Genomic DNA, 21,235 nt, shown 5'->3' on the forward strand with positions numbered 1-21,235 from the left:
GGGGGCAAAGAAAAAGCCCTTGGAAACTCTGGACTCCGGGACAGGACGGGAGGCAAGTGGCTGCGCAGCGCTGCATCCCCGCCCCAGCACGGAACAACTGGAAGTCGCGTGCCCACCGCCCGAGCGCGGCGTCCCCGTGCAGTCTTCGCAACCTGTCACCGAGGAGGACGTGACTCGGAGCTGCCTCCGCTTTCTCCAAGCCATATTCCTTTAAGATGATGTAATAGTCATTTCCCTGGATGGTTTCTTGCCTGCACTGCTGAAACAACAGCATCCGAACTGCACTGGGAACTGTGGAACCACCCAGCTCCTCCGCGGAGAAGCCAGAGCCCGAGCCCCCCGCCGGCATTTCTGCGCTGCTGCCGCCGCCGCCTCTGGCTCCCACCGGCTCCCAACTGGCTGGGAACATGGGAGTCCCTTTGCCCTTGCTGGCAGGTGGGGTGGCTACCTGGGACCCCAGCAGGGCACATCTTGCTTTCTGCTTCTGGGCTTTCTGAAAAGCTTCTAAGTCCTGGTACCTTTTGCAACTCTCTTCTGTTTTAAGGATCCTTCCTAAAGGTTTGATTTTTGTCTGGAAAAGCTTTGGTTGGATATTTTTCTCTGCTTTACTTCTTCAAATCAACCTCCTCTGTTCACGGTTTAACTTTTCTTGTGACTTGTTTTAACTTGAGATTGGGAGTGAATGCATACATACGCACATACATATATACAAATATACATTTATATAAAGACACACACACATATAATAATTATTTTCCAAGAGCGCATCTCTCGGGCACATTTCATTGATACCTCTGTCCTTTACCTGTTTGGGATTTGTCAAGATCCAGACTCAGTGTTGCTGTGGATTCTGGTTGCCTTGCACCTCGCACACGTTTATTTCTTCACAAGAACTGGGTCTCCAGCACCCACTAAGGTAAGCTACAAGACTTACTATTTTTCCTGTCCGGCTGGAAAAAAAAAAATCCCCTTTTAGAAGTTGGAAATAGCATATTCCTTTTTAATGCAGAATTACAAATAGAGTTGTTTTTCAGTACTAATTGCTGGTGATGGAGGTTCTGGATAAACATGCAGACACAAAATAGTGTGAGGGAAGCTATGGTTTAATTGAGGAATGGCTGAAATCAGTAATTCTGGGGTTGCTTATGTAAAATAATCTCGTTTTTTCCCTCCCTCTCTTCTTCCCTCCCTCCAGCTCCCTCTGTCTTCTCTCTCCAGAGGTCTCTCTTTTTCTGACTCATTCTGGGTTTCAGGAAATATGTTTTTTCTCTTTTCCTTCAGATGGACCTCTGAGTAACTGGGGACTTGGCCTGCCTCGCCTCCTGAGCTTGATGGAAGATCGGATGTAGATGAGTTGTTTATATGCCATGAAGTAATAGCTTACCACCAGCCAGGGTTTAAACTACTTTTTTCAGCATCACTTCACCTGTGGACTCTTCTAAATTTTGCTTCTTGGGAAAAAACTGGAGTAGAAGGAAGCTGTTTTTTAATAAGTTAGCATCCTTTCCCTCACTTACAAACCAATGCAAAGGAAAAGGTTGGGACTCCATTAAATTGCACCTTTAAATCAAAATAGAAGAAGAAAGGGACAATGGCTCTGAGTGGAAACTGTAGTCGTTATTATCCTCGAGATCAAGGGGCCGCAGTTCCCAACTCTTTCCCTGAGCTCATAGAGCTGAATGTCGGGGGTCAAGTTTATTTCACTCGCCATTCCACATTAATAAGCATCCCTCATTCCCTCCTGTGGAAAATGTTTTCCCCAAAGAGAGACATGGCTAACGATCTAGCCAAGGACTCTAAGGGGAGGTTTTTCATTGACAGAGATGGATTTTTGTTCCGTTATATTCTGGACTATCTCAGGGACAGGCAGGTGGTCCTGCCTGATCACTTTCCAGAAAGGGGAAGACTGAAAAGGGAAGCTGAGTACTTTCAGCTCCCAGACTTGGTCAAACTCCTGACCCCTGATGACATCAAGCAAAGCCCGGATGAATTCTGCCACAGTGACTTTGAAGATGCCTCCCAAGGAAGCGACACAAGAATCTGCCCCCCTTCTTCCCTGCTCCCTGCCGACCGCAAGTGGGGTTTCATTACTGTGGGTTACAGGGGATCCTGCACTTTGGGCAGAGAGGGGCAAGCAGATGCCAAGTTTCGGAGAGTTCCTCGGATTTTGGTTTGTGGAAGGATTTCCTTGGCAAAGGAAGTCTTTGGAGAAACTTTGAATGAAAGCAGAGACCCTGACCGAGCCCCAGAAAGATATACCTCCAGGTTTTATCTCAAATTCAAGCATCTGGAAAGGGCTTTTGATATGTTGTCAGAGTGCGGATTCCACATGGTGGCCTGTAACTCATCAGTGACAGCATCTTTCGTCAACCAATATACAGATGACAAGATCTGGTCAAGCTACACTGAATATGTCTTCTACCGTAAGTATAAAGGATTCTTTTTATTTTGTGTATATGTGTGTGTGTGTGTGTGTGTGTGTGTGTGTGTCAGTTTTCCTCACAGATGTTTATGGTCCACATGTTCTGCCAATATCTAAGAAATGCAGTTTGCAATTGTCTTAACTCTTGAATTGTATCTAGGAGTGTTAGAGGTTATAATTCAGGTCTCATGGCTTACCTAAGGGAACTTTTATCCATTTTCCCAACTCTCGAGATCACCGAATAGTGAAAGGCCTTAAAAAATCACAAGATGCAAATGATATTGGTGTAGGTAATTTGTGGAATGGAAGCAGGCATCTATGTCTTTTTTGCTTGCTGGATATTGACTTGGTAAGATAAGGTCAATGATTGTACCCTGGCTGTTCCGCAGAGGCTTAGTAGACTCAGAGTGGGTGAAATACTCCTGTCTATTCTGTTAGCTTAACTTTGGGGCCTATTAAGCTGATTGCTGAAGACTTGCTTTCATCAGGGGCTTTGAAAACACAAATGGATGTTGCACTGAATGGTGTGGTCTTGGCTAGGTGGCAGTACAGACTGCTGAAAGGTCTCCTTTTCTCCCTCAAGTCTGAAATTTGCTTTTATGGGCTTTACAAATCTGCTGTTTGATTCTTTAGTATTTTGTACTGAGATTGGAGTTGCACTGCCGACATAATTAAGCTGAACTTCATTTAAGATCCATCTAAAAGGAACTAGATCCTTGAGAATTGTCAATCAATTGCAAATACCATCAGATAGCCAAGGTGATAGAATTACTGGTATAAAAGGGAAGAAGCGAGAGAGAGAGAGAGAGAGAGAGAATTATTCATCTGTCTTTTAAGTAAAGGGGTTCTCAGAGGTCAATTTATTTGTTTAAATGAACTAAGAATATAGATTGTCTCATTTTATGAAATGGCATTATTTTAAGCTATAAACTTTAAGCCATTGATCTCTGAAAAAAGAATAGTAAGTCAGCCTATGCCCTTTGTTGTTTGATTTAAATGCTGATTTTCAATAGACTTTGGAGTTGGGTGAAGTGAATTCCACAAGAAATATGTTTTCAGTGTTAACTTTCAGTTCCCTTTTTTATTATTTTAAAGTGAATCCAGAATTCAGGGTTAAACTGTCTAAATTTCTGTAAGTATAAAAGTAGGACTGAATTGTTTGAGTTGATTTTTGCCTGTTATAGCTATTCATTTGGTGATGGAGGTGGGGACCTTGCTGAAGAGGCCTTGGGAGCAGAGATGTTCTGTCCTGGGTTATCACACGTATTTGGTTTTTAGAAGTGAAGACACATGGATTGCATAGACAGGACAGCCTGTGGAGAAAAACAGAATCAGTTATCAGTCCAGGGGTGTACTGATGTGTAATCACACACGTTATTTGGTCCAATAACCCTATCTATGGCCTTTATCTATAATCTATGTCTTCCTCTATGCCAGAGCTTAGTCTCCAGGTACTGCTTTCTTTCTAATGCCGAATTTCCCACGAGTGTAGAGAGATAAGACTCCAGCTTTCTAGCCTTCTATAAAAGACTCTGACGTTATCTGTGATTCTGTAGAACAAATAACTCTCCCAAACTTTTTGGTAAAATGTATTTCTAAGATCATTTACATTTTGTGATATTTACTTGTTTCTTCTATTTTTAACCTTTGAAAGCATACCATCTTAAAAAATAGCAGCCAAATAAATGAGAACATTCTAGTGTTATCTCCCCAGCCCTGCCAAAAAAAAAAAAATCTGGATTTTTAGTTACTTGCTCACCTAAATGAGAGCCACAGCCAGAAATGTATTTGGCTATTAGGTCAGTGGCAATTTTGTGTTCATCAAAGACACATTTGCCTATCCCTATATTCTCTTTAGAGTTCTCTGGACAGACTCTGTTCTCCTGATCATATAATTGTTTCCTTCTTTCTTTGTGGAATTGCTGAGAGATTGCCAAGAAGCAGTTTGCTTTCCATGGACAACCTTGTACAAACTTACAGGAACTTCATACTAACAGCATATATCTTGCATATGATACACTTCCTTTATGTACCCAACACCCATAGATAAGTGTTAACTCTTCCTTTATCTTAGGGCCAATAAAACTGACAGCTGGCTTTCTAGGGTGCATAACAGCTTCTGTGCAGCTGCTTAGCCATAATTATTTAATTAGAAGCTGCCAACTGTGCCTATATAAGCATTAATTCATCAAGCTGTTGTGCTCGGGTTAATGGGCCGAAACCATGGGAGGTGCTCTAAAGCAGGGAGTTGACTGCATGCAAAGATGCTTTTCACAGAGGAACTCAACTTCCTCCTGGGCTTAGGGGATATATATATAAAATAACCCAATGGTAATGCAGAGTTCTTTGCCTGGATCAATATCACAGTAAAAAATGAGTAGCAAGAAAGCAATGTGTTGCATATGGTGGTTGACAGTCATGGCGAGAGATACCTTCTTTCCCTGTTTGCCTATTTTTCTTCTAAGTTTTCCAAGGGAATTTGGGAGACTAAAATTTTTCTATCAATTATTGATAGGTTATATTCTTTCCTTATTTAAATATTCACAAGGACCTAGAATTGATGGTCAACATTAGGCAGTTTTCAGTGAGTGTTTTGTTAATGTAGAACTATGAACAATTAAAAAGTCAGTGAGTGTTTGTATGTATTTAAGAGGGTTGTAAGAAATGTGGTTGTTGATATTACTCACATACCAAAATATGATATGTGAGGTAATATAGATTATGATTCACTTATCTGCAACCAAAAATGTTAGTGTAATATAGAAACATACAATAGAAATGAAATGTCCACTCTAGCATTGTTTTACAAAGTATTTTAATTATGTCCTTTGTTTTAATTCAAAACAATAAGAAGGTACCTTTTCTCCTTTTCCACCAATCTGGCTAAATAATTACCTGTTTTTTCTCTTCAAGTATAATATAGAAGATAATGTAATAAACATCAGGCAATGACTTCTTGATTCATCTCAAAATAAAAAGGAAGCTATGTAATTTGGAAAAGGGAAGTCCTTATTTTGAACTAGATACTCAATAATCATTCACATCACTTAGGAACAAAATCACAGGTGCACAGAAATAAATGGACCCTTATTTCTAGAGCCATCTTCCAATACCTGAGAGACTGGAAAATTGTTCTTGGTTGAAGAGAATTATGCACATTTCCTTAAGCCTACTTGAGTGAGTTACTTTAGATGAATGCCAGAGAACACTAAGAGTCAAAAACATCTGCCTTTAAGAAAATCATGACAACATTATCACAAGTAGCAAATTTAACTCATAGGACACTACTCTGCAAATGTACCCTCTGACTTCTGTGAATTATAGAAACAGACACTAACTAATTCATCATCTTTTCAACCAATTGCCACTTACAAGTGCATTTTAACCTTTCTTTACTTCATTTTCTTAAACTTAAAGCACAAAAGTCTCTAAATTACATAGTATAGGTGTATGTATTTTATATATGTGTGTGTGTGTGTATGTGTGTGTGTGTATATATATATATACAGCTAGGGCTGTTGATTAAGATAGGGTGTTAGAGAAAAGTAGAGCATAAATTATTTCTCTCTTGAATTCATCTGTACAACTTTGTACTTGAAAGAAGTATATGGTTCTGGCCATTGTGAATAATTTACCTGATACTGACTTTAAAAACTTCAGTAAAATTGGGACCAGCAGTTAGCATAATGGCTATGTTGCTGGACTCCCATGTAGTTGACCGCGGTTCGCATCCCAGACCCAGTGGCTTAAAACTCACGCTTGGCGTGTGTGCGTGTTTACCCAAGATCCTGAGAGGAGAATGGAGGAGAAGGGATTGCGGTGTGGCCATCCCCTCTGGGGAGTGATTTCTTGCTTTCTGTCTTTCTGTCTCTCTCTGTCTGTCTGGCGAGCACATGTGCCCTATAGCAAAAAACACTCAAAAAATAAAAAACAAAAACAAAAAAACTTCAGTAAAATAATGTGCTTTCCTAACAGGTGGAAGTGCATCTGTCCTGACATGAGTCTAGCTCTTTTTCTCCTGGTTATTCGAAAGATAACTATACTAACTTCAATTTTTATTACCCATAGAGATTCAATGTTGGCACGTTGAAAAGGAAACAGCAGGGGAAATGTAGCCCCAGTTGTGAAGTATGTGAGGTTCAGTTTCTATCACCACCTACACCTGTGCTTTCTGTGACTTTTTCTGTCCTCTCACCTAGATGCTCTTCTTTCTTCCTATTTGAGTTCCTCCTGCTCTAAGGTTTTTTTCCCTTCACACTGTAATCAAAGCTCGTACAGAAAGATTATGCTCTATCATTACACGTAGAATTCTTTCAGGGCACAGTGTTACTTTTTTTCATAAGAGCAGTTTCAATAGTTGTGGACCAGACTACCTTTTACCCTGAAGGAGGTAGTCTTAAGACTGAGGATTCTTAATGTATAGTTTTTAAAAAGCACAATTTAACTACTGTAAAGCTTCATTATAAAGCCATTTAGACTCATGCTGAGGTAGATATTGGGTGTGAACAGTGATGAAAAAGGGCAGGAGTAGCAGTTGTAATTCCTTCTTATCCCTCTAAGATGCTGTGCACTGAGAATTGACCTTATTATAATAGTGATCCAAAGACATTAGTAAAATATTTTATTATACTGTTTTTGCTTCCATGCCAAACAAGATCTGTTACCTGAGCCCAATCCCTTGTGGGAGGTGATTGAAATAGTTTCCTCCTGGGTTTGTGGCATCACAGAATGAATTTGGCAGCAAGAGAGAATTGTCAATTTTGGACAGAAAAGGGAGGTCTCTCAGATTTCCCCAAGTGTCTTGATATGAAAAAAATATGATTGGAAAGAGAACATCAAATGTTCCTGATAGCCTAATGAGGTTTGGATCTTATCAAAGAATTAGAAATGGAAACAGCTGAGAATGTGCCACAAATCTCCATTTGGAACAGCTCCAAATACACAATGTGGAGAGTCGGGACTATGCATAGAAGTAGTGCCAGTCTGGTGCAAAGAAAAAATTTCTGCAGATACTGCTAGAGGAGTGCTCAGTTTCTGCCTCAAAATTCACTGTTGCTCTTTTTCTTTGGTCTTTACCATGGCTTTCCTCAAATACTAGCATTTCTTGGCAAGTAAATTGATTTTTTTTTTATGACAGAAAATTTTAAATGCATCCAAATGTAGTGGCAATAGAACAATGAACGTCCACATACCCAATGCCCAGATCCAAAAATTATTACTATAAGACCAATCTCATTTCATCTATAGTCCTGCTTACCTTCCCTTTTGTCAGCACTTGAAAGACAGAGGGAGAGAGAGAGAGAGAGAGAGAGAGAGAGAAAGCATCCCCCCATGGGAATTGGTCATGCTTCAATCTTCCTCCTTTGTTTATCCTCCTTTTGAGAGTTTGGGCATGCTTGCACATATGCTCAGCATGTTTATCAAGCTTCTAGTTCTGGGACTTGAACCTCATGGTTCGCCATGTGGTATCCAAATCCTTTAACCACTGAACCATCAGCTAGCTTCCACATTGGTATTTTGAAGTAAATCCCAGTTATCAGCATTTAAATTTAAAGTTGGTTATTTTGAATCGAACTCTAAATAAAGTTCATCCATTATATTTAGCTACTATGTTTCTTTCTTTTCTCTTCCAAACTTAAAAAAAATCGCATATACTTATATGCAACAAAGTAGTAAGTACATATGTTTAGTCTCTTCTAATCCCTACCTCCCTTTCTCTTCCTGTCCCATTTTTTTTTATTTCTTAGTTATTTTATTCTTATATTTTTCATTGCTCTTAATTTATTTGTTTCAAGAAACCAGCTGTTTGTCATGTTGACTTGTTGGATATTCTGGGTTTTACTAATCCATCTCTATGATCTCTGTGATGTCACTAACATACTTTCCCTCCCCTGATATTTATGTTTTCTGTAAACCTGTTAGATATAGACTCTAGGTTTTAGATGCTTTATCATATTCAGTTTCAGTATTTCTGACAGGAAGTCCTCCCAGGTGACTACAAGTTCATTTTAAATTGTTGTTGGTGAGTTGAAATGCTATATATTACAGAGATAAGGCTAAGGTATCTTTTTATTGTTAGCATTTTCACAATTGTCATATGAATAAATAACAGTTAGGGCCCATTCTTTTCATTGTTCAAGTTGATTCTGATGACAAAGCAGGCAATACAAGAGGTCCTTAATTTTCTTTCCAGCCATTCAAGAACTATCTAGTATTACAACTGCTGCTCTTACGATGACACTGGGCTACCATATAGAATAACAGTGAGCCTATCAAGATGTGCACTGGATGCTGTTAACTGTGAAGAAAACTCATTTTGGGTGGGAAAGTTTGCCTTCTGGCTATTCCAAGTTTACATTTGAGTATTTTGGGGTTCTCCGGATTATTTTGAAGCTCTATTGAACTCACCATCTGTGTTTGTGTTTCTCAAATCTCTTCTCTCCCTGTTTTTTTTTTTTTTCCTTTCCTCTTTCTTTCTTTCTTTTTTTTTAATCTTAGTAAATAGCATCAGTTGCCCTAGGAACAATGAAAGTTAAGTGGCATCCCTGACTCTTCCTTCTTCCCAACCCTTTTCTCCAGTTTACCACAAGTCCTGTAGGTTCTTCTCCATCTCTCTCAAGCCCAACTGCCTTTTCCTATTCCTGCTAGAGCTGCCTTGGCTCAGGCCTCCAACCTTTCTTTTCTAAACTGCTGTAAAGACTCTTAAATTGTCATTCCCACACCCAGAACTGTCCCCTTTGCATCTATTCTCCCTCCTGCAGACATCATGAAATTTCTAAAATGTGAGTCTGACTGTATCACTCTTCTGCTTCAAGTTCTTCGTTACCTTACAACTGCCTTTATAGTTAAATATGAACTCCTTGACACGAACCACAGAACTCTGCCTTCCTCTTAAGTCTTTACCATTGCCATCTGGTCCCTTGCATTTTTACCCTTAGCCATAATACATCTCTTTCAGTTCCTAGATATTGTTATACTAGCCTCTTTCTTTTTGTGTGTGATGTTACCTCTGCCTGGAAATCTGCCTCCACCTTCTTTGATTAACTGAGTACTTCAGTTCCCAAGCTAGAGGTTATTTTGTTTGGCAAGCCTTTTCTAGTACACTATTTCTGGATTAGGAACCCCTTTATCTTTGCCTCATAGAACTTTAATTTAATCTACCATCACACAAATAATATATTACATCAGCCCATTTTATAGTCTTTCCAAATGTGAACTTTCTGAAGACAGAACTGTGTAGGAACCAGCAGTTAGCGTAATGGCTATGTCGCTGGACTCCCACGTAGTCGACCGCGGTTCGTATCCCGGACCCGGTGGCTTAAAACTCACGCCGGGCACGTGTGCGTGCGTGCCCAAGATCCCGAGAGGAGAATGGAGGAGAAGGGATTGCGGCGTGACCATCCCCCCTGGGGGGTGATTATTTCTCCCTTTCTGTCTCTGTGTCTCTCTCTGTCTGTCTGGCGAGCGCACGTGCCCTACAGTGAAAATCTCTAAAAAAAAAAAAAAAAAAAAGAACTGAGTCATGTTCATTGATATACCTGGTAAGGTACCTGAAAAAATGTAGGAACGTCATAAATATTTCTCAAAAACATGAAAAAAATGTGCCTACTGCAATATTCTGTTATGGTCATAGATGAAACTGTCATGGACATATTACTACATTATCTCTTAATAGAAGTACTGGAGAGTAGTCAGGGTATAACTGATGCTTTAATAATAATAGCATTTATTAACTTTCACTGAGGGCTAGGCATTGTACAAGCATGTCGGCATTCTTATTGGAATGTGCTCTACTCTTAGCACTTGTACAAAGCTTCTAACTCTAACTCGAGGGAACTGAGAAAAACACTTTCCAGCAGCAAAGTCTCCAGTGGTCTCCTTTTCATTGATTCATCTAAGCAGAAACAAATTGAAGCTGGGTGGGACCAAGGTTGTTCCTTAAACAAGTCCGCAGGAGGGACTCAGGATTTAGAAAAGTGTTACAACATTGATAAAGTAGCCCCATAAGAAAAGAACTCCTCTAGATTGCACAATGCGTTGTGAGACTGACCAAATGGCCTTCCTAATTTCCTTACTGCCAAAGTGCTCCATTTCCTCCTTTTTTTCTATTCTCATAAATGATAATGATCATTCCTTAATGCCAGAGGCAGCATGACATGGTGGCTAAGAGGCTGGATTTTGGAGTCCAGATGAAAGTGTGCTATCTGTCCATAAAAAAGGTCAAATCCCAGCTTCACTATCTACTAGCCATGTGGTCATTAGCAAATTACCTTTTCTTCATGCCTCTGTTTTCTTACCTGTAAAATTAAAATGATAACAATAATACGTGCCTCATAGGATTTTTATGAAAATTAGATGGGTTGGTATATATATAAAGTGCTATAACAGAGCTTAGTACTACTCAGTGTTATAGAAGTGTTAAAAATACAAAGACTTCTGGGAATACTGGCATGGATGAGACACAGGTGCTTGCTTTAAATAAATTACCTGATTTTTTTCCTAAGACACCTGTTGGCTACTTTGCCCAGTCTGTTGATCTATACATGTTAAAACAAACAAACAAAAAACATCTGGAAGTAGTTTTATTCTAGCTATTTATTTTTAATCGAGTCGGAATAAACATAAAAGTAACCCCCACAGAAAGCTTTGGATTCTAGTAACTTGTTTCCCCCTGGCTATTCCATAATGGAAGTCATTAATAGTGCCTTTCCCTCCCACCTTGCTTTCAACCTGTGGCTTTTCAGAACCTAGGATATTATGTGGTGGAATTGAAAATTAAGAATATAATTTAAATTATATATTTAGTCACTACAGAATTAGAATAACCTTTTATGAATCTCAGCCTAAAGAGTGTTCTCCTTCATGGTGATAGAAAATGGTTATTGAGTATGCTACTGACAATAGGATCATTTAAATTGCTCCAGAAATGAAAATAAGACATTTTGCTTCACACTGTGAGTAGCTGTGCTTTGTGGCATTAAAAGGAAATGAGATTGCCAATGGGGGCTGTTACCATGTGACCCATACAAAATTTGCCCCATGCAAATAAATTTGTACTTTTCTAGTTTAATTCACCAGTCCTTTTCCAAAGTAGAAAATTAAAATCATTTTCCCAGCCCAATTTATAGTGACCTTTTATTCTAAAAAAATCTGATGTAATGTGATTGTAAGTTAGTTACATTGATGAAAATAGAGAGTAACCATTGTATGTAATTTGGTAACAAACCTAAGAAGCTTTCAGGCTGTTGTAAATTGTTTTAGACAACATTGAGGACTGTCCAGGTTAACACTGCTAGAAAAAATAACTAGAGAAAAGGAGAGCTGAGCTCTGGTAATGGTAACATTTTTATTTTTTATTTTTTTTTGTAAAAAGGGACTCTGGAATATCTGGGAAATGCTCATGACTGGAAGAAGGGGAATGGTGCATAGGGATGTAGAGTATGGCAGAGGCACAGGAATCAATCAAGGGAATACTCTAGATGCACAAAGTATTGTAGAGTTCTGAACATATCCCAGACAGAAAGAGTTGGCCTACAATGCAAGCACTCATCAACCACTGCAAATTTTCTTATAACTTAAGCATTTAGTTAAAACAGTTGAAGACATTTTCCTATGGGCATCTGTCTGCAAATTTACACTGTAATGCAAATGGAGAATAGGATTCCTTTTTAATTGATTTGATTTCTATTTAGTTAGATAAAGTGTCTTTTTTCCTTTTAAATGGAAGAATACCTGTATGATTTGTTCAGTTTTGTCAAGCTGCAACAAAATGGAGAACTATTAATTCCTATGTACCCCAATAAAAATATACTTTAGACAGTGAACAATTTTGTTTGTGTCTTGTGAGGAGGAGTAAATGTTTCTGTGGCCTGGAAGATAATTACAGATGATATAGTGTGTGGTACTTTCAACATTTTTAGACTTGCTTTGGATGTTCAAAGTATAAAATATTGGGGCCAGCATAGCATTTATGTCACTAGACTCCCCAGTGGCCAACCACGGTTCAAGTTCCAGACCCAGTGTCTTGAAACTCATGCTGGGTGTGTGTCCATGTGTGCCCAAGATCCTGGGAGGAGAAAAGAGAAGGGATTGTGATGTGGCCACACCCTCTTGACGGTGATTTCTCACTTTCTCTCTCACTGTCCGTCTCTCTCCCTAGCAAGCCCACATGACCTAAGGCCAAAACAAAAACAAAAACAAAACCTCTAAAAGATTATTTACATATATATATAATATATATATACACACACGTATACATATCTATACATATATACACATATACATATCTATCTATCTATATATGCATAGAATGATTTTAGTTATGCCAGGAACCAATATCATCTTTTTTTACTCTTCAATTCTCTCTTCTATTCATATATGTATATCTCTGTGTGTGTGTGTGTGTGTGTGTGTGTGTGTATAAATAATATTTGTTTGGAAAGATCTTGTGGATTCACAATTAGTGAGGTCCTGTCTTATATAAAGTACCTTTTTGTAGGACTGTCCAGTTGTAGTGGGTAGAAAATGTCATATCTGTATGCAAAGCATCAGGATTCTGATTCATGACTCTTCAGGCTAATGATTTTCTAGTACTTCTCCACAATCTGCCAGGTAAATGATTAACAGTCTGCACAGACTTCATTGATTGAAAACTGCAATTACTTCAAACCTTCCTTCATCTGTACCCTTCTGTACCAACAACAAAAAAATGTAGTGAAGTGTAATCTTGTTTTTTAACATATCTTGACATCCCCTCATCAGAATGACCTTCTTTAATAGGTCTAGCCTCAACTATTTGCTGAGAGATCTGTTCACTACCTTCTGGCACACGAATAAATGCTAGCCACTATGACTTTCCTCTATCTTTGCTTTTGTGAATATTGGGGCCTTAGGCATTTCTGTAATGGCTGGCTCAAACACTTTTAAAAGTGTTTATTGAACACCTACAATATACCTGAGTTTACATGAAATTCCAGGGGTTCACCTGTGAAAAAAGCACATGGACAGTTTTCTCATGGAGTATATGATTTAGGGAGACATTAAACCAGTAAATGAAGAATCTCATCTAGTGTGATGGGGAAGTATAAACTCATATAAGAAGAGAGAAGGAGGTTTTAATAAGAATTTGGGGTGCTGGAAAATTAAACTCTATTTAATATTAATGCTTAGGAGAAAATACTTAAATCTTTAATGCATTTGTTGACTTTCAGATACTAGCTGGCTGATGAAGTCATGAAATTTATATCCTGGGGTGGCTTAGGAGAACTTTAAGATCATTAACAACCATTTCATTCCTCATTTAATTAGATTTTTTTTCTAATGATAGCTGTGAGAATGATTTTAGTTATGCCAGGAACCAACATCATCTTGTTTTAACTCTTCAATTCTCTCTTCTATTCATACCTTTGTTTTTCAAAGGTTTATGTGCAAGGGGCTGGCAGATGGCATGGTGGTTAAGATGTTGGACTCCTACATGGCCTACCATGGTTGGAGTCCTGGACCTGGCAGCTTGCTTTCTCACTTTCTCTCACTCTCTCTCTCTCTTTCTGTTTCTCTCTGGTCAAATTAAAAATTATAGTAAACAATTATTTTAAAAAAGAATATGTGCAAAATCCAATCCAATGGTAAACTAGATGACCAGGAATTGATTTAAAGTTACTTTATAACTGTAGTCTCCTTTTATAATTATTATCAAGTGATATATGTCATTTTTACTTTAACTTTAACTAAGGACTACTGATAACTATTGATTTACCTTGTCATTTATATGTACAAATAATTTCCAGTGACTACCACAGTGCTGACGGTATAGGAGGTGCTTAGTAAATGTTTTATGAATGACCATATAAATCTACAGCACCATATTTTACAAGAAAAAATGTGGAATGTAAAATGAATGAGATATGCCCCATTTTACTTGATATTTACCTTTAGTCATGGATGTTTGAATATACTAATGGTATCAGACCTATCTAGAGTAAAAACCTTATTTTCTTAACTTTCTACCAGAGCATACTTGGGAAGGGGTCTAAACTTCTTTATACCTGAGATCACCCATCTGCCAAAGGGACATGAGGCAGCTTCTCTTACAGCAGTGTTGTAAGACCTAAACCATGATCATATTATCATATTAGCTTTGTTCTCATCAGCTGCCTGCCATTTCATCTCTAGGCTTTTCATTTATCTTATAAAGAGGTATATTTGGACCCAGAAGGAGAAACAGAGAATATGGACCCATTTGATTTGGTCTTGCCCATTATGGAAATAGAATCCAAGCTGCTACTCCATGGCCTCACTTTGGGGTATTACCACCCACACTTCATGACCTCAGAGAAAAAGAAAATCATAGCACATACTCCTTGGTTCCCTTGGAGTATGATGTGCAGTCACGCACCCGCTCATTCATTCATCTGCCATGATCTATCACTAAGGCCATTCTCTTTCCCACCTTACCTCATTTGTTTTTCCTTTCTCCAAAACACTCTTCCTTCTATCTCTGGCCATGCTGAGCCCTTTTCTTAGAAAAACCTTATGCTATTATCCCAGCTGAAGTAACCAATATCTTCCTAGTTTTTCTCTATTTAGTATGTTATGTATTTAAATCCTGGCACTGTTCCATATGTAATTATTAGCTTGGCTTGCTTATTTCTTCTCTCTCTCTCTCCTCTCCCTGACTCCCTCCCTTTTCCTCCCTCTCACCTTTGCTCTTTCTTGAGATTTTAAGAGTCACAGGATAGGAGCTGTATTTATCCTGCTCTCTTGAGTCCTCAGTACCTAAATATGTTGCCTGGTGCTTAGAAGACACTTAATGAATTTTTTTTTCTCTGTACTCCACATCCCATCAGGTAAACTTACAACAATAGAATTCTCCCTTATGGTAAAGGCAACTGAGGATTTTAAAAACATACACAAACACACACAAATCTGGCTAGTATAGAAGAAACTAATGAGGAAAAAAAGAAAAAGAGCAGCTTAAGCCCTGAGAAGAGGATAAATGATGTGGTGGGCAGGAGTGGGAAAAGTTCTCTGACATCTATACCCACTCAGAATGCAGGTGCCTTTATTTTATGGTAAGAATAATGGACCCATTTTAATCGCCTCATTGATGCTGAATAATTAATGATCACATATGCAAATGGCTGTGCTGCTTGATTAGGTGTCTACTACTAAGGCAAATTTTATATTATCTTGCATGAACATCTAGAGTATGTCTGACCTCAACCAAGAAGAAAGAAATTAAATCTGTTCTTTTAGAAAGTTGCTATGATTTAGATCTCAATGGTCAGAATAAATGGGTTTTAATAGGTGTGGCACCAGCACTATCATCATATAAAATTGAGTAGCTTTCAATCAAAAATACATTGGGTGATCCAGCTACAGCAGCTCAAGCAATAGGGGCACCACTGTGCAATGCTACAGACTATATGGGAAGGCTCCAGGTTTGTGTCCTGGGACTACCTGAATATGCTGGATGCCCCATGATCCTGGCTGGTTTAGGGCTAGGAACATGAAGACCCTGTCAAAGCTGTCTGTCTCTCTGTCTGTCATATAAAGGAAGTAAATAAGCAAAACAAAACAAAGATATGATGGGTATCTTTTGTTCTCCTTTACTTGTGTAATGATCATATAGTTATGGTGTGTAGGTACTAGTCAAATGGAGAACAACAAATCCTTTATCAAAGCCTCATAAACTGTAACGCTGAATAGGAAGCTTGCATCTTTTAAGTGAGGCAGAATATCAACCGGATTTATAAAGTCAGCATTAATAGTGGAGGGTGGATTGCATGATTTTTTGATTCATTTTCCTCTCTTTGAATTGCTAGACTTTAAACAACATTGTAGATAGAAGTCAATGTACAGGACATCTTAAGTGATGCTATTTTGATGGAAATTCGGGGTAGGTAAGATGTTCCTCCCGCCCCTCCTGTCATTTTTCCTCATGACTCGGGACAATTCTAGGAAACATAAGTTTGAGTGTAGCTGTTTGAAAAAAACTAATCCAGGTTAAGCAAATTGTGAATTTTCCTCTTTTGAAAAATTGGCTTTTTAGTTCTTATGAGGTTGTTAGCTATGTGTTCATTTTTATTTGTTTGTTTTTATTTGACTTATATTTGGTCCTCAGTACAAGTTTCTATGAAGGCAATTATTAGAAAAATCAAAGAACAAAGATATATTAATTTTGCTTTTATTTTGGAATATTTCAGAGAATGTTATCTTGATTATTCACTTTACATTTTTGTGTAGCAACACAATCAATGATAGCCTTTCTATTGACAAGAGAATGTAGATCCAGCACTGTGGCACAATTGGGAAGGTGCCACTGTACAGTGGCTGAGGCTGTGTGGCAGAAGGCCTGGTTTTGGTTCCTGGTCCAGCCTAGAACAGATGGATACATGCCTGCCATTTGAGTTAACTAAGAAGCTAGAGCAGGAAAGATCGCTATGCGGTAAGACTCTATAAAAAAATACTCCTCTCTCTCATTCTCTCCCTTTGCTCTACTCTTTTCTCTCTCTTTATTTCTCTCTCTCTCTTATAAATTAAAAACAAAATAAGCAAAAAAACCCTCCTAGATTTCAAGAAAGATAGGGGAAAATGGTTTCTGCAACTGACTTTACATGCTTTTCTACATAGTAGTTTGGAGTTGTTTTCCATATTGTCAATAAAGCCCAAGGTTGGTGTATTATTTCATTAGATCAATATAATGTATCTTTTTTTCAAAGATCTTAAGAAGCTATGGTAAAATTATTGGTTAAAGTGATGCCTTTTATTCTGACATGGAGAATTAATTGCAAACAGAAAAACTATTGTGGGGGTGTTTGTATATAATTTTTCATACCAGCCATTTCTTCTGTATAAAAGCAGCAGGAGCACTCTCTTCTTTATCATAGCTATATTTTCTGATTTCTTATAGTATGTGATTTGCCTTGGTAATTTGCTTCGTTTTATGAGAAAACAAGTTTTCTTCCAAACAACCAGATGCAGTGTAATCAAATAATTGCTATAACTTGTTACTAAAGTCCTCCTGACTTCGGGTAAAAATAAAATATCAGTATGTAGTAGAATATATTTAAATTCTGACATGTTCACAGTAATCATAGCTATCCTTTATTGAGCTCTATGCTGTGTGTCATATCAAGCATTCCTCATTTAATCCTCAGAAAACCTCTACAATGAGAAATTGAGGTTCAGAGAAGTTTAATTAGTTCAAAGTCACACTGTTAGTGGCTGCTTCAGCATTTCTGGATGGAAGAAACCTAGAACCCTTTAAATTGAGAAAAGTACATTGGTTTATATGAAGAATAGGGGTGAGGGTCAACGGATGGAGGGTGGGTGATAGGACTGAACTTCATATAATCCTCCCTATCCCATACGCCCATGATGCCGCCACTTTATCTAATAATTGGTACAAACAAAACTTACAACCAAATTGTCTTGACCCCAAATCTGGCATTCTTAACTGTCATGCCACAGAATACCAGATGGCTGTGCTATCTTTTTTGAACAGCTAAAGTAGCTATTCAAGGGAACCGCCTCACAAGATGAAATGAGAATCCCACATAAAGCCTCCAGCAGGATGTGTGGATGGTAGAAGGTGCTCAACATGGCTGATTTTCCTTTCTCTTTCCCCTTCAAATTTCAAGTCTTAAGAACACAGTTTTCCCATGATACAGCTTTAAAAAAATTAAACCAGATTGGGCTGAAATCTGCAAATCTGTCCTCAGATACCCACACAGAACTTCTGGGATACAATCTCTTCTCCCAGAGACTCCTACACAGCATTATTTTTAAGAATTTGATTTCCTAGGTACCAGATATGAAAAGGCACAAAATTTCATAGTACAAAAGAATGTAAAAATTATTCAAAGTAGAATATGGAGAATTTATCCTTGTCTTCCCCCACTTCACAAATACCTAAACAAAAATAAATCATACAGGGGCCAGCAGATGGCATAGTGGTTAAGGTGCTGGACTTCCACATGGTCAACCATGGTTCAAATCCGTGATCTGGAGGGTTGAAATTCACACTGGGCACATGTGCATGCATGCCCAACATCCCAAGAGGCAAATGGAAGAAAGAGATTGTGGTGTCACCATCTCTCCTGGGGGCGGGAGGGGGGGCTGATGATTTCTTGCTTTCTGTTTCTCTGTCCCTCCAGCAAGCACGCATGCCCTACAGCAAAAATCTCCCCCAAAATAAATGAAGTAAATCATACATACATATGCATACATGTACAAACATACAGTACCTATAACAATGTTTCAGTCCACAGTGGACCACACATACAATAGTGGTGCATAAGGAACATGTAGGTATGCCATATAGCCTAGGTTTAGAGTAGGCTATACCCTCTAGGTTTGTGTAAGTTTACTCTATGATGTTTGGACAATGACAACATTGCCTGCAGACACATTTTCCCAAACATATCCCTGTGGTTCAGCAATGTGTTACTACCTGTATATCCATCTATCTAAATATAATCTTTAAAAATACCCTCTGCCCAGACTTCACCCTCCTGCTCTCCAGTCTAGCCAGGAGCCTGGATAAGCCAATCAGTAACCATCTACACCTCAGTTAAATAAAAGGCAATTTAGCAGTTTCTGGCTCTAGCCTTAGTAGCAAGAGATGAGTGAGATAATTTTAAACATAGTTAATCAAGTTGCTTAACAAGTATTGTTGGTCCTCAGAGAAAGGGTACTACATTTAAGCATGAACCTATGACTAATCTGAAATTCAGTTTAAATCATAAATTATCTTGAAAATGAGTTTCTGTTTTAGTAGCTTGCTCAGGTCAGCCCTTGGAAAGAGTTATTTGGGAACATAATTTAGGTGTAAGTATTTTATGTTAATAATATCTTTCCATTACTTTAGAAACCTAGCTATTACAACAGCAAGGTTGCAACCAAAAAAGAAAAGTGTATTCTTGGTTTTAAAATCAATTGATTCTCTCAAACCCTTTCTTTTCTGAATCTTGATGAAAATCTTAGCACTCTAGAGACAGGAAAGCACAGGCTCTTGTTTTTTCCTCATTTTTCATGATTTTTGTTTTTCCCTATTTAACTGTTTGCTTTTCCCTATCTTAAATTATAGATGCCACTGATTGGGTGCAAGGCATGCAGCAGACAATGCAAAAAGTGCTTAGTACATAGTATAATGTTTTCTCTTGAGAACAATGGGATTTTTCAGTAGAATGATTGAAATGTAGGGATTATTTTTATTTTTCCCATTCTACAGATGTGAAAACTGAAACCTAGGTAGATTTTTTTTTTACCCAAATGTATAACTAATAAATAATAAATTCAGGATTCAGATTGAAGTCCTTTGTCTGACTCCAAATATATAAACACTTTTAATTTCTAAATTACATTGGATTGTTCATAGAGTGCAAATTTCTTTCTCTTCATGAGCTAATATTTTTATCACATTGAGAGCAATCCCTGAAACATAGAAAGTATGATATAAGAGTTCATTAAATAAAATGGGTTTTATTATTGCTTAGAGAATCCACAATCATATTGAGCCTGGAGTGATTCCGAGTTTGAGGAAAAAAAATACAAGATCAAAAAATCAAAACCAAACCTGTGTCTGTAGGAATACATAATGCTGTAATAGTTAACACTTAACATTTATGGGAGTGTTTTCCATCTCTGCCAGTCTTTTTGCTAAGATGTATTCATTTATTCAACAATACTTATTAAATACCTATGCCAAACAATGTGCTAGACACTGAGATTCAGCATTGAATAAAGAAACAAAACTTTCTGCCTTCAGGGTCAGCAGGTGGCGTGGTAGTTTAAGGTGCTGGGTTCCCTCATGGCTGACCACAGTTCGAGTCCTGGACCTGGTGGCTTGCTTTCTCACCTCCTCTCTCTCTCTCTTTCTCTGTCCCTCTCTGGTCAAATTGAAATAAACAAATGAATAAATAAATAAAGTTAAATAAAATAATACTTAAAAACATTTTTTTTCTGCCTTCAAGGAGTTTATAGTCTACAGTGTGTGTGTGAGTGCATGTCTAAGGAAATGGATAATATGCAACATTGTAAAATGTAAATTATGTCACATGATTATGGAGACAAACACTATGGAGAAAAGGTGGGATAGGGTGAGGGCTGTGTGCTATAATTTTATGCAGAAGGCAGGGAAGTTTTCACAGAGGTGGTGATATTTAAATAAGGGCTTAGAGATGAAGTCTCAAATTATGAGGCATCTAACAGGCAGAAGATTACTGAGTTCCCAAGGTAACAGAATACTGGGTCTATCGGAGAAACAGCTTAGGGTGGCAGTGTGGTTGGAGCAGGTAAGGGAGGAAGAGGCTTAATGAAAATAAGATCACAGAAGTCACAGTGGGCAAGATTGTGTAGAGACTTGTAAGTCTTTTTTTTTTTAGAATTATTTATTTAATTGTATTTATTCATTCATTTATTTTTATTTGACCAGAGAAAGACAGACACACAGAAAGAAGGAAAGGAAAAAAGCAAGCCACCAGGTCCGGAACTTGAACCATGGTCAGCCATGGGGGAGTGTCCAGCGCCTTAACCACCATGCTACCTGCTGGCCCCTGAGACTTGTAGGTCTTTATAAGGACATTGGCTTTGAATGCAGGTGACTTGACAGCCATTATTGGGTTTTGAGCAGACAAGTAATGTGATCTGGCCTATTTTAAAAATATGACTGCTGAGGGATCAGCAGTTAGCATAATAGCTATGTCGCTGGACTCCCATGTAGTCGACCGCGGTTTGCGTCCCAGACCCGGTGGCTTAAAACTCACACTGGGCGCGTGTGCGTGTGTACCCAAGATCCCGAGAAGAGAATGG

General features: G+C 38.3%; 1 protein-coding gene across 1 annotated transcript in view; it reads left to right on the forward strand.

Annotated features, from left to right (window-relative positions):
* Window positions 1–374: 374 nt before the first annotated feature.
* Window positions 375–21,235, forward strand: part of KCTD16 (potassium channel tetramerization domain containing 16) — a 281,440-nt gene continuing 260,579 nt past the window's right edge. Inside the window, exons 1-2 of the mRNA XM_006148032.2 lie at window positions 375–916; window positions 1,282–2,423. Coding sequence (XP_006148094.1) covers window positions 1,592–2,423 — 832 coding nt within the window. The 5' untranslated portion in view covers window positions 375–916; window positions 1,282–1,591. The remainder of the gene's footprint in view (window positions 917–1,281; window positions 2,424–21,235) is intronic.

This window comes from Tupaia chinensis, unplaced genomic scaffold (assembly GCF_000334495.1).
Source record: "Tupaia chinensis unplaced genomic scaffold, TupChi_1.0 Scaffold000228_1, whole genome shotgun sequence".
Taxonomy (NCBI): Eukaryota; Metazoa; Chordata; class Mammalia; order Scandentia; family Tupaiidae; genus Tupaia; species Tupaia belangeri.